General features: G+C 47.6%; 2 protein-coding genes across 2 annotated transcripts in view; one reads left to right on the forward strand and one right to left on the reverse strand.

Moving 5' to 3' along the window:
• Positions 1–1,707: 1,707 nt before the first annotated feature.
• On the reverse strand, positions 1,708–10,465 carry Pnma2 (PNMA family member 2). Its single transcript, XM_046447859.2, has 3 exons — positions 10,333–10,465; positions 6,408–6,535; positions 1,708–5,528 (listed from the first exon to the last, which is right to left on the reverse strand). The coding sequence occupies exon 3, from the start codon at positions 5,145–5,147 to the stop codon at positions 4,083–4,085; it is 1,065 nt and encodes a 354-aa protein (XP_046303815.1). The 5' UTR covers positions 5,148–5,528; positions 6,408–6,535; positions 10,333–10,465; the 3' UTR covers positions 1,708–4,082.
• Positions 10,466–10,719: 254 nt separating this feature from the next.
• Dpysl2 (dihydropyrimidinase like 2) overlaps positions 10,720–15,426 on the forward strand; it is a 142,895-nt gene continuing 138,188 nt past the window's right edge. The window contains exon 1 of the mRNA XM_058580422.1: positions 10,720–11,185. Coding sequence (XP_058436405.1) covers positions 10,832–11,185 — 354 coding nt within the window. The 5' untranslated portion in view covers positions 10,720–10,831. The remainder of the gene's footprint in view (positions 11,186–15,426) is intronic.

Genomic DNA, 15,426 nt, shown 5'->3' on the forward strand with positions numbered 1-15,426 from the left:
CAGCTCCAGCTGGTGTCCTGAATGTTAGACTGAAATCCTACACCTTTTCCCCTTGAGAAAATGGATTTTTCCAAACTCTTCTGGAGTTACACTAATTTTAAAGCAAATGTCCATCTGGGATGTCAAGGAACAGCTGGACACAGAGGGGACTGGTGTCATTCAGGTTTAGACCAGGACAACGTCCTGCCCTGGTCCAGTGGGCTCCATCTTCTACTCCGAGAAAGCGTCTCAATGAGTTAAGTTTTTCCTAAACAAACTCAAAGATTCCTTGGCTCTCTGACGGAGGATGGGAGAGATGTCTGCCCCAATTCTGGTTCCTTGGACCGTCCAAGGATTTTGCTGCTGGAACATAAAACAAACCTGGTGCCCCTTTGCCAGGACTTGCTTGGCTCCTCTTCTCTCCTGTTTCATTTCAGATTCTACTCCTTCCAGCCTCAAGCTCCTGCCCTTCTTTGCTTTCCAGTCTTTAGCACTCTCTTAGTCACAGTTTACCTTTTTATTTCTGCTCTTTTTTCCCCCCTTTAGATGGCACCCAGACAGATTCCTTTCTGGGGGGATCCTTCTCTGCATGGGCTTGCTTTTGTCATTGCTCTTAGTCATTCTAATTGTCCAGGCTTGGCAGGCCCAATTCACAGTGGGTGGTGGTGGCAGAGCCGTGCACATGTGACAGGAAGGTGCAAAGGTATTAGGAAGAGGAAATGGATGATGATAAGCAGCTGGTCCTTGTAAGGCCTGCAGAGCACTGGGCAGAACACTCGATTAGTTAAGGAAAATGGTGGCAGGTATGCAGTGAACACTGGTCATCTCAACTGGTTTGTCTAGGACATTGTGGAATGTCCAGGGACATGTGGAGGCACAGCATCCGTTGGAACGAGAGTAAAGGAGAGACCTGTTGAGAGTCTGCATTTAGGATGGGCAGCAGAAGGCAGGTGACACCTAAGGCCGGAGGAGGCAGGAGACTGATGGCCTGGTCCATAATTTACACCAGAGACCCTGACTAGAAACTGATCTTCTGTAGTGGTATCCAGATCTTAGAGAGCTCGGTCTCTGAGGGTCAGGACTGGAGACACGTGAAGTACAAGGTGAGTCTACCTTCAAGGTTTTTCTCAAGTGGTGAGAAGATGGGGTTGGGCATCCTTCAGGACACTCATCTTTAGTGGACTGGTCTGTGGTGCGTAGGCCCAATGAGGAATGCTCCCCTGTTGTGCTTCAGATAAGAGAAGAAGCAATTTCAATATGTCCAAAGGCAAGAGGAAATTCCCCTCTACACATCCACAAGGAAAGCTGACTTCAGCCCATAATGCAAGATTCCACCTTTGGGTCATTTTACCCTTGGCAGAACAGAGACAGGGGAATTTATCTGGACAGTTACTGTCCTAAGCAGATGAGATGATGGTCTCAGAGGGGGTGGCCTCCATCTGCTCCTGTGTATGTAAAGTGGAAATCAATGATGGGTGAGCTGAGCTCTCTCCCATCCCTGGAGACATAGTCCAAGTATTCTTACTCTAGCACTTTGTTCTCAGGTTTTCTTGCCTAGAGGAGCTTAAGATCTTTTGCCTTTTGCTTGGTTTTATAAACACTTCTCTCAGTTCTTTTTTTTTTTTTTTTTTTTAAATAATAAAGTTCCTTCTGACTCAAACAGACCTTCTCACTCATATAGACCACAATATAGGAATCAGAAAAGAAAAAAACAACAAAAACTCAGGCTTTTATTATCTTAGATTTATTTTATAATTTCACATTGGTAACATTTTACTTTGTAGATTATCAATCAATGATAATGAGGTCATTTTCATGAATACAAAATCACATTAAATCAGGATGTAATGGATTACTCTCACATCATTGGTTGAACAGTATTGAGAAAAATACTTTAGAAAGATAAATGATCACAAATGAATGGTACTTTTTTAAAAAAAATGTTGTTACAATCTCAGGATATTCTTCGGTTAAGCTAACTCACAATTCAAAAGAATAACTTAATGTTTCAAAGTCAAGTCATTAACAATTGTCAACAACTGCTGGAATATTATCACATGTATAAAAGACAAGCATTTTCAAGAATTGCTGAAATGGTCTCTAAATGCAAAGGTATCACAACTGGACTGGAAGATTCTATCATTTTACTTGTTCCTGGACAACTAGAAGAATAAGGAAAGCATGCACTGAGCTGATGACAATAAGCATCACGAAAATCCCAAGAGCCTTAATGTATCAAGGGTTTTCCAAGTTCCAGACATCAAGAGAAGTACTAAAAGGGTGTTATGTCACTTGCTCCTAATAACCACCCTGTATTATAATCTTCCCATTTGCAGATGAGGAAACTTACATTCACAGAAGCTAAGCAACTTGGTTACAGTTGCACAAATCTACCATGAGGCTGTGCATCAACTGTGTCGGAGCTTCACCTAGCATGTAACTAAATGGTGCTCGTCTAAGCTGTCCTAGCACACTTGACATTGCATGTGTGGGCCAGATGCACACGCTCATTAAGTCTATGAACAATTAAAGGAAGTTTGGATATATGCACAGATAGCAGCAGGGAAGCTTTATTCCAAGTTCTGCACAAAAGGAGTCACTGAAAACAAGCAAACCTAAGGGTAACTGCTGGCATGTTAACTTTTGGCTTTTGACACATTTGAGTCTACCTGTTATTTACTAGATATTTACAGAGTTCAAGGTGTAATTTGAAGATGGGACGGCTGAAAACTCTCTGCAGAATTTTGAGGACACAATTTGAAATCCACTAAAGATGGTGGAAAGTGGACAGGCTCAAGTCAGGAGATCCTGAGCTGCTTCTTAGCATTTTGGTGTTGAGGAGACTACTTAACCCATATGACCTTCAGCTAATTTTTATATAAAATAAAATTAAAAACCCCTATAAAGTGTGGGGTTGCTGCACACTTAGATGTGTGTGAAATGCCTGGCACAGTGCAGGCCCTCAATAAAGGGGAGGGCCTTCACTCTCCTTTTTGTTCTCTATGGCCACTAAACCCCCTTCTCCAACCAGACTGGGCCCGGGCCTTGGAGTCATCTGTTCTTCAGGGTCTGATATGGCACCCAGCACAGAGGCAGGATGAACACTTCTCAGGAAAGAGAAAAAAGAAACCTATGGGTGGAGATGGTCCCATTCATTTAACCATGACCCACGACCTTTCTGCTGGGGCTGTGAATTTATCTACAAATATGGTTACTTTGCTTCCACTTGTCTGTACCAACAACTTATCTCATTGGAAACTTCCAGAAGGCATAGCCCATCTTGCAGGTTTGTACCTGCTCAACTGCAGGCAGTAGCTGGAGGTTTATAGCTCCTGTACGGTGTCTAGCAATGCTAGGGATTCAGCAAGAACTGGCTGAGCTGAGACAAGGAGATTCTGGACAAGCCAAGTCACTCTGTGACTTTCTAACTTATTATACTTTCTAACTTATTATAAAAGCTATTTTCTTTTCTAACATCAATTCTTTCTTCTATGGTACAGGTAAACTTTGGTCTATTTGGGGTTTTTAAAGGAAACCAGAAGTCTGGGTGTTTTGGATGTCTTTAGACTTACTATCTATTATTTTGAAGTTAATCTTTTATAAACAATTAATAAAAGTTAATCTTTTATTAACAATCTACTTAGGGGGTAAGAAACTCCAAACATTTTTTTTTTCTAGAAAGAAAAAATAAAGACTTGGCTATCATGCCTTGACTTCAATTCTATACATTAAAGAAAATATCATAAGGGTCTTAGTTTAAATATACAAACGTCCCAGGTCCACTGGTTGGCAGTGGTCTTAGCAGTTGGTTTATAGTCATCGCCCTCATTATCCAAGTGGCCACAGCCTCCCTCTGGCCCTTCAATAGTCTCATTTTCTTTTCCTTCTTTCTTTCTTTTTTTTTGGGGGGGGGTGCGGGGGGAGGTGTGGGATACTGGAGATTGAATATCCAGGGGCACTTTGCCACTGAGCTACTCCCCAGCCCTTTTTGTTTTTTTAAATTTTGAGACAGGGTCTTGCTAAATTGCTGAGGGCCTCACTAAGCTGCTGAGGCTGACCTTGAAGTTGGGATCCTCTTGCCTCAGCCTGCCAGTTCGCTGGAATTACAGGCGTGCACCAGCGCGCCCAGGGATATTCTCATTTCCAAAGGAGGCCTCTTCCTCCTCTTCTTCCCGTACTACCTTCATCAACTCCAGGAAGTTGGGAAGCGGGCCCTGATCCTTTAACTCCCTAAGCCGACACCAGAGAACCTCACCAAGGTTGGCCCCAGCCATGACCTGCTCCAGGCGGACCTGGTCCACGATATTCTTGGGGATGGCCCGTTTCTCCACAGCTCTCCGGAGCAGGGTTTCTAGTCTTAGCAGATAGGCTGAGACTTTCTCCCCTTCCTCCTGAAAGGTCTTCAGGTATCTCACCTGGGAGGTCCTGCGGCTCTCCAGGCTCCCAAACACCTGTTTAAAGGCCTCCAGACACTCCTCCACACTGATGGCTGGGTTGTCTGCCTGCACTATGTGCATGAGGTCCAGGGCGGGGCCACGCAGGCTCTCCACCAGCCACCTCTTCTTTTCTGCCTCTGAGATGGGCCACTCTTTGACTATCTCAGTGGCCTGTTCCAACCAGACCTCAAATGGCTCTTCCTCTGGGCCAGGCTTGGCACTCCCTGAGAACACTCTCAGTTTCCGATATCTCATGGGTAGCAGGGGCTGAGGGGCATGTGCCATTGCCTGTCCCAACAGATGGGCCAGTAACTCTGGAGATATACAGGGTACTGTAGCTGGAGATACCCCATCGTGCCCAAGGGCTCGGAACATACTTGAGACTGTCTGTCCCTCTTTTTCTAGAAAGATGTTCAGTCTTTCAAGAAATTCAGTGTCCTGGTTAGGGGTCTTAAAGATCACTTTCCAGACACCCCCCTTTCCCTGAACCTCACTAGGGATCACTGAGACATCAATATCCTCCATAAGCTCCAATAAGACGGCATTGGCATTCTCCTGCTTCCGGAATATCTTGCCAAGCAATCTATACCTGCCCAGAGACTTTAAAGTCTCCTGCAGGATTGCCTGGATCTCAGCCTCATCGCAGTCCACTGGTATGCCCATCACCATCAGCGACTTCTGGTCATCCACACTCATGATCCTGCACCAGTCCTCTAACAGTGCCACTGCCATTGTCCCAGATACTGAACCACTCACTCTCTATAGGTAGCAACTAGTGCTGTGGATATGCACAGCCTTAGGGGTGATAATACTCCAAACTCACAACCCACCAGAGGGTCTCTCCACGAGCAGTCTCAAAATCTTCAAGCAGGACCAGTTACTTGCACTTCCCCGTTTGTCTGCAGACCTACCCCAAGGTAGTGCCACTGCCTCTGGCTCTGCAGTTCACTTGCTGCTGTTTCCCTCCTGGACTTTGGCAGCCACGTGGCACTGACCCTTCCCTGACCGTGGAGGCACCTGGAAGAGCTGCTTTTCCCACTGTCGCCTGGTCTCTGACACTTCTCCTCTCTCCAGTTGGTGGGAAAATGTCTTCTACTCCAGCACCCAGGACTCCTGGAGAGACGCATTACAGAGGGTGGCTTAGAATCCTGGTGAAACAATGCTCATTTCTAACCACAGCCCAGGAAGCATTTGAACTCTAGTTTGGGATGGAACTGGGGGTAGACTGGAGTCTTCGCCTCCCACTGCACTTCTGTCCATGCCATTCTGATAGGGCTGTCCTGTTACACCCCTTCTTTGCTTATTGTGACTTTTCCCCTCTAGGGGAACTTACTGCAATCTAGTTTCCCTGCCTCAAATGATTAGTAGACATGTTGATTACTCAGGCAGGATTCAAGATCTTTGCATGAGCTGGGGATGTAGCTCAATGGTAGAACATTTGCCTTGTGTTATGGTTTAGATAGGAGGTGTCCACCCAATGCTCACATGTGACACAATGCAAGGAAGTTTAGAGGTGAAATGATCAGGTTATGATAGCCTTAACCTCAGAGCAGTAATTCACTTGAAGGAATTAACTGGGCAGTAACTTAGGCAGGTAGGGTGTGTCTGGAGAAGACAGGTCACTGGGGGTGTGCCTTTGGGGTTTATATTTTGTCCTTGGTGAGTGCAGATCTCTCTGCTTCCTGGTGGCCATGTCCTGAGCTGCTTTCATTCATTCACCACTCTCTTCTGCAGGATGTTCTGCCTCACCTTGGGTCCACAGCATTGCAGCCAGCCATCTATGAACTTAAGATTCTGAAACTGAGAGTACCAAATAAACTTTTCTCTTCTAAAACTGCTCTTGTCAGGTCTTTTGGTCATAGCAGTGAAAAAGCTCACTAATATACCTAGTATGCATGAGGCCCTGGGTTCAATGCCCAGCATCAAAAAACAAAACAAAACAAAAAACAAACCTTTGCTATTTGAAAGATGAGATAAGATGCAGCTAGATACCTTTTTATGAGTTCCAGAATGTTCTGTTAGAGTCAAGGAGTTTATATATTCAGCTTCCAGCAAAGGACGATGTTACCCTCCTCCACACAATGGTGTGTGAGTCTGAGCTTCATCCAGGCCAAACTATCCTGTTACACATAAATAAGAATGACATATTTTTATGCCTACTATCCAGTGATGAAGATTAATGCATCTTATTTAAAAACATGACAATCCAGTAGAGAAGGATGAAAAAATATGACCATTCTTCAAAATTTAACTTAAATTGCCTAAAAAAGATGGAAATGCTTCATGTCTTTGATTTAAAAAGTCTTAGTTGGGCATGGTGGTGCATGCCCATATTCCCAGACACTCAGGAGGCTGAGGCAGGAGGATCAAAAGTTCAAGGCAAGTCTCAGCAATTTAGCCAGGACCTAACCAATTCAGGGAGACTCTGTCTCAAAATAAATTAAAAAAACTTTGGACATAGCTCAATAATAACATACCCCTGGGGGGGCTGGGGATGTGGCTCAAGCGGTAGCGCGCTCGCCTGGCATGCGTGCGGCCCGGGTTCGATCCTCAGCACCACATACAAAACAAAGATGTTGTATCCGCCGATAACTAAAAAATAAATAAATAAATAAATAAATAAACAAATTTGAAATCTCAAAAAAAAAAAAAAAAAAAAAATAACATACCCCTGGGTTCAATCCCTAGTACCAAAAAAAAAAAAAAAAAAAAAAATTCAACCGAGAGTTACTTAAACATATAAAAATAAGTTACTAAAATCTCAAATAAGTTAAATCTGGAATTATGGAATAATCCACTTTTAGGTCTAGTGAGGCTTCACAAAGGCACAAAGGGGTTGTTTCTTTGGCTATGGATGGTAAACTACTAACACAAAACTTTGTACGACCAACACTCATTTGATAGAGTGCTTGCCTGTCTGGACAGCAGAGAGCATAACGCGGAGGAGTCCCTACAATAATCATGAGGGTAACTTTTTGTTTTTTCTTTTTTCATAATGGGGATTGAACCCAGGGGTGCTTTACCACAGTACTATATCACCAACCCTTTTATTTTGAGACAGTGTCTCCTTAAATTTCCGAGACTGGCCTTGAACTTGAAATCCTCCCACCTTAGTCTCTGAGTTGCTGGGATTACAGACCTGTGCCACTGTACCCAGCTGTGACTGGATAACAGGCCACATCCTGTGCTTAGAAAAACTATGGTAACTACTAAGTCACTAGGCAATGGAACCTCATGGGGACACTGCAGCATATGCATTCCACTGTTGACCCAAATGCTGTTGCTGAATATCCCACACTGAAGATGTGGAGTGTATGTTGGGAGCTACAACTATTTTCTCCTTGGCCTGAAAATCTCCACCAATCCAAACTGAGTTCATATATCACAGATGCCAGTTTATTGCTATGGTAGCAGCTGTTCTAGAAAGAGTGGCTCCAAAATCCTTCTGGGAGTTGCTGAAGGTCACACCATAGTGCCAGAGAGCTAGAAGAACAAAATGTTGCCCCATACCTATGCCTGGAAGCCCCAGGGACCTGAGACTGCTGATAGCTCCAGGCCTGCATTTCCTTTCTAAAATACAGGATGACTTTCCTCCCCATTGGAGTATCTAGAGGACACCTGGTATGTAAAAAAGACACTGAAGGCCCAGGAAGAAACATCTCCCATGCTGTTAAGGTTTAGATATATGGTACCCCACCCCCACTCCAAACCTCATGTGTGCGACAATACAAGAATGTTCAGAGGTGAAAAGATTGAGTTATGAGAGTCTCAGCCTAACCAGTACATTTATCCACTGGTGGATTAACTGGCTGGAAGATGTGGGTCATGGGGAGTGTACCTTGGGGTTTACATTTGTCCCTGGTGAGCAGAGCACCCTCTCTCTCTCTTTCTGTGCTCCCTGATGGCTCTGCTCTTCCACCATATGTTCTGCCTCACCTTGGGCTCAGGGCTATGGAGTCGGTCATTTATGGACAGAGGCCTCTGAAACCATGAGCCCCAAATAAACTTTCCCTCCTCTATGTTGTTCTTGTCAGGTCTTTTGGTCACAGCGACAAACAAACAAACAAACAAACAAAAAAAAAAACATACGACTAAAACAGAGGCCTGTGGAAAAGCTGTCATGCCAAAGTTCGCGTCACCTCTGGAGGGCTCTTCTCGCAGGATAGAATTCCCAACTAGAATGTGAACCTCAATAAAGAGCTTCAAGTGGATTGCCGATTGAATCCAGGGGTGTTTTATCTCCCCTGTCCTGTTTTATTTTGAGACAGGGTCTTGCTAAATTGGGGAAGCTGGCCTTGAATTTGTCATTCTCCTGCTTCACCTCCCTAGTCGCTGGGATTACAGACGTATGCCAATGTGCCTGGCAAAATATGTAAGAACTTGATAAGGGGTCCACAGGATAATCTGGAAAAGAAACCAGGCTTCCAAGTGAAGACCCCCCACTGAAATTGTTGGTTTAGTTTAATCAGATCCTGATCTTGGGTACGGTACCTCAATCTCTCGAAATCTGTTTCCTAACTTGGAAAGCGGTCACCCCACTGGGCTGCTGTGCCTCGGAAATTACACAAACTCGCTTTAACAAACGCGAAGCACATCTGCACCTAAGTCCTGGGAGGAGATGAGTATATTCTCTGTCTTCCTGACTTCTCGTTTCAGAGATTCCTAATCTTCAAAGGGTGGCCGCATGCCCTCCAAATTTAACTCCATACATCAAACGATCCCTCACAGTTGAGAGGGGCGGACAGGTGGACAATGTGGCTGAATTCTTCATCCTGCTGCCCTTCGCAAACCCACCCAGGTCACTGAGCATGCGCACACCTTCCTCCAGAGCCACCAAAGGATGGACTAGTTTCTGCAGGCTTTTGCCACAGTGGAGCAAGGTGAAGAGGGGGGCTGGAAAGGACCAGCGGCAGTGGCCTCAGGCTGAAATGACTTAGAGATGGACAGAAGAAGGAAGAAGGAAGACCCCCACAGAGGGAAAATGCCCAGTGATATCCACCAACCTTGCGGCCGTGGCTGCAAATCTGCACATATACATCGAGTCCCCAATTTTCCTCCAGCTTGACCCCACACAATTCACCGCACTCCCTCCCAACGAGCACCTACTACCTACTGCCCGCGTGACACACGGGCCTGCTCACACGTAATGAGCCACGCAAGTGGCACCTGGCAACCCGGGAAACACGTTGGCTCTGGCGCAGTGCGCAACTGGGGCAGAGATGTGGGCTCTAGTTGGTGCGCCCCGGAAGCCAGAAAGTCTGGCGATTTAGGGAATGTGTATCATTCTGATTAGCCCCACCCCCACTTTTAATGCTGTTAGTGGTCGGAAGATACCAAATCATGACACTCTCTTGGTCCTTTCTTGGGGCAGTGGCGTATATTATGGTACCTGGTACCATAACTTAATATATTATGGTACCTTGGCTAATACAGAGGTTCTATTTCTTTATTCCGTAAACTGTGGTGCAAGGCAAGGATTCGCAGACTGCACTTTTTGCTACACACCATCTCTCTCACATTTCCCTTTCCATTTGCTAAGCCCCTCTGCAGTTCTCCCCTCCATCTTGTACTCTCCCCGCCCCCAACACCATGGATGCACAAAACCGAGAACCTTCTTATTTCCCTTTGCTTTCTGTAGCCCGCCTAGGCATAAAGATACATAGCTTTAGTGTCCTGGGGTCAGCAGGCACGTTCCTGTTCCTGCTACTTGACTGCACCCTTTCTCCTCCCAGCGCTTGCCAGGCTGACCCCTTCCACATCCATCAGTTCACACCTCGGGTAAGAGGGTGGGAGCCGCATCCTTGATGCGCCCTCGCCCCAGGCCCACCTCCGCAATGCGACAAAAGAGAGGCGCCAGGGCCAGTAGGTGCGAGAGTTGGCCTTGGGTCCTCGGCCCGCTTACCTGACCCACACTTACCCAGGCGCCGAGAGCGGTTAGCGGTATGCCCCTGCGCATACGTTAGCCGGTGGTCTGGCCGCTTCACTTCCGGAGCGCAAGGCTCTGGGGCGCGGCCCTCCCCTCCCCTCTCGCTCCGCGCTCTCCCGGCCGCCCTCCGCGCCCCGCCCCCGCCCCCGCCCCGCCCGCGCCCGGCTCCTCCCCTGCTGCCGGGAACTGGCAGTCTCCGGGCTCCGCTGCCGCAGCGGCCGCCCTCCCAGACCCAACTTTGCCGCTCGCCTGAGCTCGCTGGGCGGCTGCGGGGGGCGTGGGCAGGGAGGGGAGAAAGCGGGGTCAGGGGGAGGGACCAGAGGGGTGGGTCGCCGCTCGCCAGCCCTCCTTCCTTTCTGTACACCTTGCGGTAGGCAGAGCGAGGCAGCCTCGCAGCAGCTCGGGGTTTGTGCTCACCGAGAGGGAGACTTAGGGACCCGCAGACGGACGGACTGACTGGCGGAGAGGACCCTCCCCGTGTCCCCGCGCCATGGCCGAGAGGAAGCAGTCTGGGAAGGCGGCAGAGGACGAAGAGGTCCCTGCCTTCTTTAAAAACCTGGGCTCGGGCAGCCCCAAGCCCCGGCAGAAATTCTGTGGCATGTTCTGCCCGGTGGAAGGGTCCTCGGAGAATAAGACCATCGATTTCGACTCGTTGTCGGTGGGCCGGGGCTCGGGGCAGGTGGTGGCTCAGCAGCGGGACGTCGCCCACTTGGGCCCGGACCCGCAGCCGCCGTACTCCCGCCAGGGCCGGCGTGCCGGCGGGGAGCCATCTGTTGAATCGGGCCGGAAGGTGGAGATCCGGCGGACCTCGGGCAAGGAGGCTCTGCAGAACCTCAACGACCAGGTTGGTATGGGGGCTTGTGGGTGGAGACGGAGACGGGGCGCGGGGGTCGCCCCTCCCTCGCCCCCTTCCACCTCGGCGGAGAACCGAGCACCCCAGAGCACCCCAGCGTGCCCGCCTGCAGGACCCGCCCTGAATATTGCCTCCCGCATCTGCACGCGCGCACCCCACCCTGCCCGCCCCTTCTGAGCGCAGGGTGCGGCGAGGCTCGGGCTTGGCTCGGCGGTGGGAGGCTATGTGCCCACAAAGGCTGCCCGCGCCTCCTGGGCCTGGGAGGTGGGGAGTGGGCATAAAGGACAGGCGGATCCCTGGCTGGGGACGTCGCATGGGGGTTGGGGTGACTATGGTTCCATTCTTCTTAAATCCTCCGGGGCGGCTTCCGTTTGCAGCTGTGGCTGGGTGCCCCACCCTTTTTTGATGCAGCTTGGAGCGTGCAGTGGAGGGTTGGCGTGAAGGCCTGTGGACTCCCCGGGGGTCGGGAGGGGCAGGGGTTCCAAGGCTACTCAGCTACTCGTGGTCACACCTCCTCGGGCACCCTCTGCGCTCTCGTCCTGAGCTCCGAGGTCAGTACCATGGCTAGCGCCTCCCCGGACAGCCTCGGAGAATCTCTCCACCCTGCTTCCTATTCACAGCATGCGAAGAGCAAGGGAGGTCGTGGGTCACCCAAGGAAACCGAGAGGCTCCTAAATAGCCCATGTGGAAAACGGAGTTTTGCTTAAGTGTCTCAGTAAAGGCTTCCCAGAGCGTCACCCGCTCTGCCCGCTTGGGAAGCACCTTGGGGATGGGGACTTAAGTGGATTATGTTCAAAGGGTAAGAAAGAAAAGCAAAAAGCCTCCTTACGTTTGAAGACTGGTCTCCTTATATTGGGTTAATGGGGAGACAAAGAAGGTTGGTTGGATAACCTTGATTTTAGAAAATGTTTAATGTTTGGCACATGTGAGCAGAGGGTATTTAAAACCCAATAGTCTTCATACACACAATTTTTTCTTTAACAGGGTGATTTTTATACTTGTGCAATATTTTTTTTAACAGCCTTAATTTCTCAACTGATCATTTACAGTGCAAAATGTGTTAACACTGTTTTTTTGTTTCTTTTCTCTCACACCCATGGTGAAGATGAGAAAAATCAATCAAGGATCATTTGTTGAAAACCTGTTGTATGCCTTGCCTGCTAGGGCAGGAGGAAGGTAGTCATAAAAAGTTCAAGATGCTTCCTCTCAAAGGGCTTCGAGAGAAGTTGGGGTCTTCTACGCACATTTACTGAGGGATTTCACATGCATTTATTTGGTGTTAAGGTTGCATACCCATCAGAGAACAATTAAGAGAAGATAGGAATGTTTGGCGGGCTGGGGTGTAGCTCAATGGTAGAGCACTTGCCTAGCACATATGAGGCACTGGGTGCAACCCTCAGCACCACATGAAGACAAATAAAATAAAGAATGTTTGGAGCATGATATTCCCCTTTCCTGCCATGGCATACAGTTTTGTAGCTTTTGACTTTTACAGAACCGATTCTAAGAACAATAAATGATTTGCTGTCATTTTCAAAAGGCGAGGCAACTAATCTATTTATATTCACTCTCCCACTCCCTGTCCTGACATTCAATTTATCTCATATCCATGTTTTCCTATGAGGCAACCAGAAGAATCTAAATCTGAAAAAAAAATTTGCTTTGTTCCAAGGGATCAGACAATTGAATCAAAAGTTTCTAATTAATATACCTGATGGTGAAAGTGGGGTGAGTGTGCTGTACTTCCTTGTGGGAGGACCCTGGGTGAGGCCAGGATCACACAAAATCATGATTGTGTATGCAGTGTCATGGGAGGCAAGTGTGCTGGTAATTCTGATGTCCTGGAGGGAGCAGAAAAACACCTGGGAAGCAAAGAAGAGATAATGTAAAGAATGGCAGATCAGGGGACAGGGGTTGAGAGTGGTCACCCTATAATGATGGCAGGGAGGTGAAGCTTGCTTTTGAAAGGCTTAGTTTCACTGGGTTAAATAACACATCTTCTTTGCTGTCCATTTAGAAGCTTAGATGTTTGATCATCAGGGCTATTTGTTCAGACACTCCCTAAATTTAATTGGACTTCTAAATTGTAATCCCCAGAAGAGGGGGAGATTTGGAGAGAAAAATATCCAATCAAGATCCCATGCAGTTTAGACTGCTTGGTTGTTAGTAATAGAAGGCACTTCTGCTCAGTCTTAGTCTTTCTGCAGTCTTCCCTGCGTTTTCACGTTCAATCTAGCATTATCACATAAGGGCTACTCCTATGGGATTTGTCATTCATAACTAAGAACATTTACCTGGATAGGTGCTTACAATGTTTGAATTTTTCATGCCTATGTACGAGGGAAAAAGCATTTGGTGTGCATACGTGTATTTGTATATAACAATGAAGATTTCCAAAAGCACAGTTGAGCCCACCATTTTGACTGAATTGAGTGGTCATTACTTAGTTTTCAGCTAATAAGCAAAGGTGACCACCAGCATCTCATTGCAGTCCTCTCAGGAGTCCTGGCACAAAGAGGCAAACTGAGTGCACCCTGGGAACTTTGTCTAATGCCCTCTCTCTGCCCCTGAATCTGTATTTGTAGGTACTGTCAGTGGGAGGTCAGATGTGGCTTTGCCTGCCTGTCATACTAAGAGTCCTGATGTTGTTCTAGCAACTTTGGGAAGGGAGGAAACAGCTTCCTTAGCCATGTGGCTCATAAGAGATGAGAGGCTGAGTGGATACATTGACAGGGCCTAAATGAAAGATGCTGCAGAGTGTGAGCAACTCAGCACCAGGAAGCATGAGGTGTGGTTTGACGTGGGCTGTCAGGTTTTGGTGAAGGGAAAGGGTGATAATGGCAGCTACGAGTGAAGAAAGCTTCTATCTTGTTACTGTCTTTTTTACCATATGTCACTGCAGACATCCACTTTGGGGTGCAGTGAAATTACGTTGATTACCACCTGTGAGGGACTCTCGGAATGGAGAACAGAAAGGCAGCTCCATAGTGAATTAGTAAGTTTCCTTATTGTAACAAAATATCCACGGAAGGCTACTTATGAGGTAAAGAGGTTTGTTTTGTCTGATGGTTCCACACACACACACACACACACACACACATACATACACACACACACTCACACATCAGGGTCCCACAATTCTTTTTGAGAGCACACCCACAGTGACCTCAAACAAGGACCCACCTCTTAATGGTCCATGCCACCTCCCAGTACTGCCATTCTGGGGACCAAGCCTTTCCCTATGAACACTGAACATCTGCATTAGAGCCTACTTGTCCCTTGCTAGTGCCCTTGTGTCCCATCCTCTTCCCTTCATCCCAGACATTCCCTCCCTTCCACCCCAGGCATGGTTTAGCCACAATCCGCTGCTCATCCGGGAATACTGGACTGTGAGCATGCCCTCCAGAAGGACGTCCAGGCCCTTCTCCTAGCAGCAGACACCCTGTGCAGACTGGAGTGACAGGGAAGTGACTGTCCTTTTCCAGGGCAGGTACAGTGAGTGAACCAGGGAGAGCACTGCTGTGACCTAATGGCTTGACTGTGTCTCCTGAAAGCTTATGTTGGAAACCTAATGCCCAGTGTGGCAGTGTTGGGGGCAGGACCTATTAATGGGAGGGCTCTACCTTGTGCATGGATGGATGCTGATCACATTGTCACCCTCACCACATGTGGCTCCTTGATCTGACTTCCTGGTCCCCAGAATCACAAGCCAAATAATCTTCATTATAAGTCACACAGTCCCAGGTATTCTCTTCTAGCAGGACAGAGTGGTTTAAGACAACCACCAAGTCTCTAAAATGCTTTCTAATATCACCCCCCACCAATATTGGTTCCCTCCCAGTCCCAGGTGCCCGTTGTTCTGTTGCCCCCTGTACTGTTCAACACCACCTCACCCTTCCTCATAGCCAGCCCCTTCTAAGTCCCTCTTTCTTAAAGGGCAACGTGTTCACTCTCCCCCTCTGCTCTTCCTTCTCCCATCCAGAATACTTTCCTTGAGTTAATCGTGGAGGCAGAGAAATCCTAGTAATTAAAGTAGTTCACCTTTTGTGTGAACGGCTAATATCTAAGTTGTCCCCAGAGATTCTTGTTTGATAATAGACTAGTCTGAGAAACAAAAGGGATGTCTAGTTAGTGGGATGTGTGGTGGAGGTCTGGCCTGGAGCCTAGAACGAGAGCAATGATTTGGTACTTTAGAGGTCACTGACATTGCTCCAAAGAGGAGGTACAGATAT

This window comes from Marmota monax, unplaced genomic scaffold (genome assembly GCF_021218885.2).
Source record: "Marmota monax isolate L192 unplaced genomic scaffold, Marmota_monax_Labrador192_F-V1.1 WCK01_AAM20220418_F8-fsc00040, whole genome shotgun sequence".
Lineage (NCBI taxonomy): Eukaryota > Metazoa > Chordata > Mammalia > Rodentia > Sciuridae > Marmota > Marmota monax.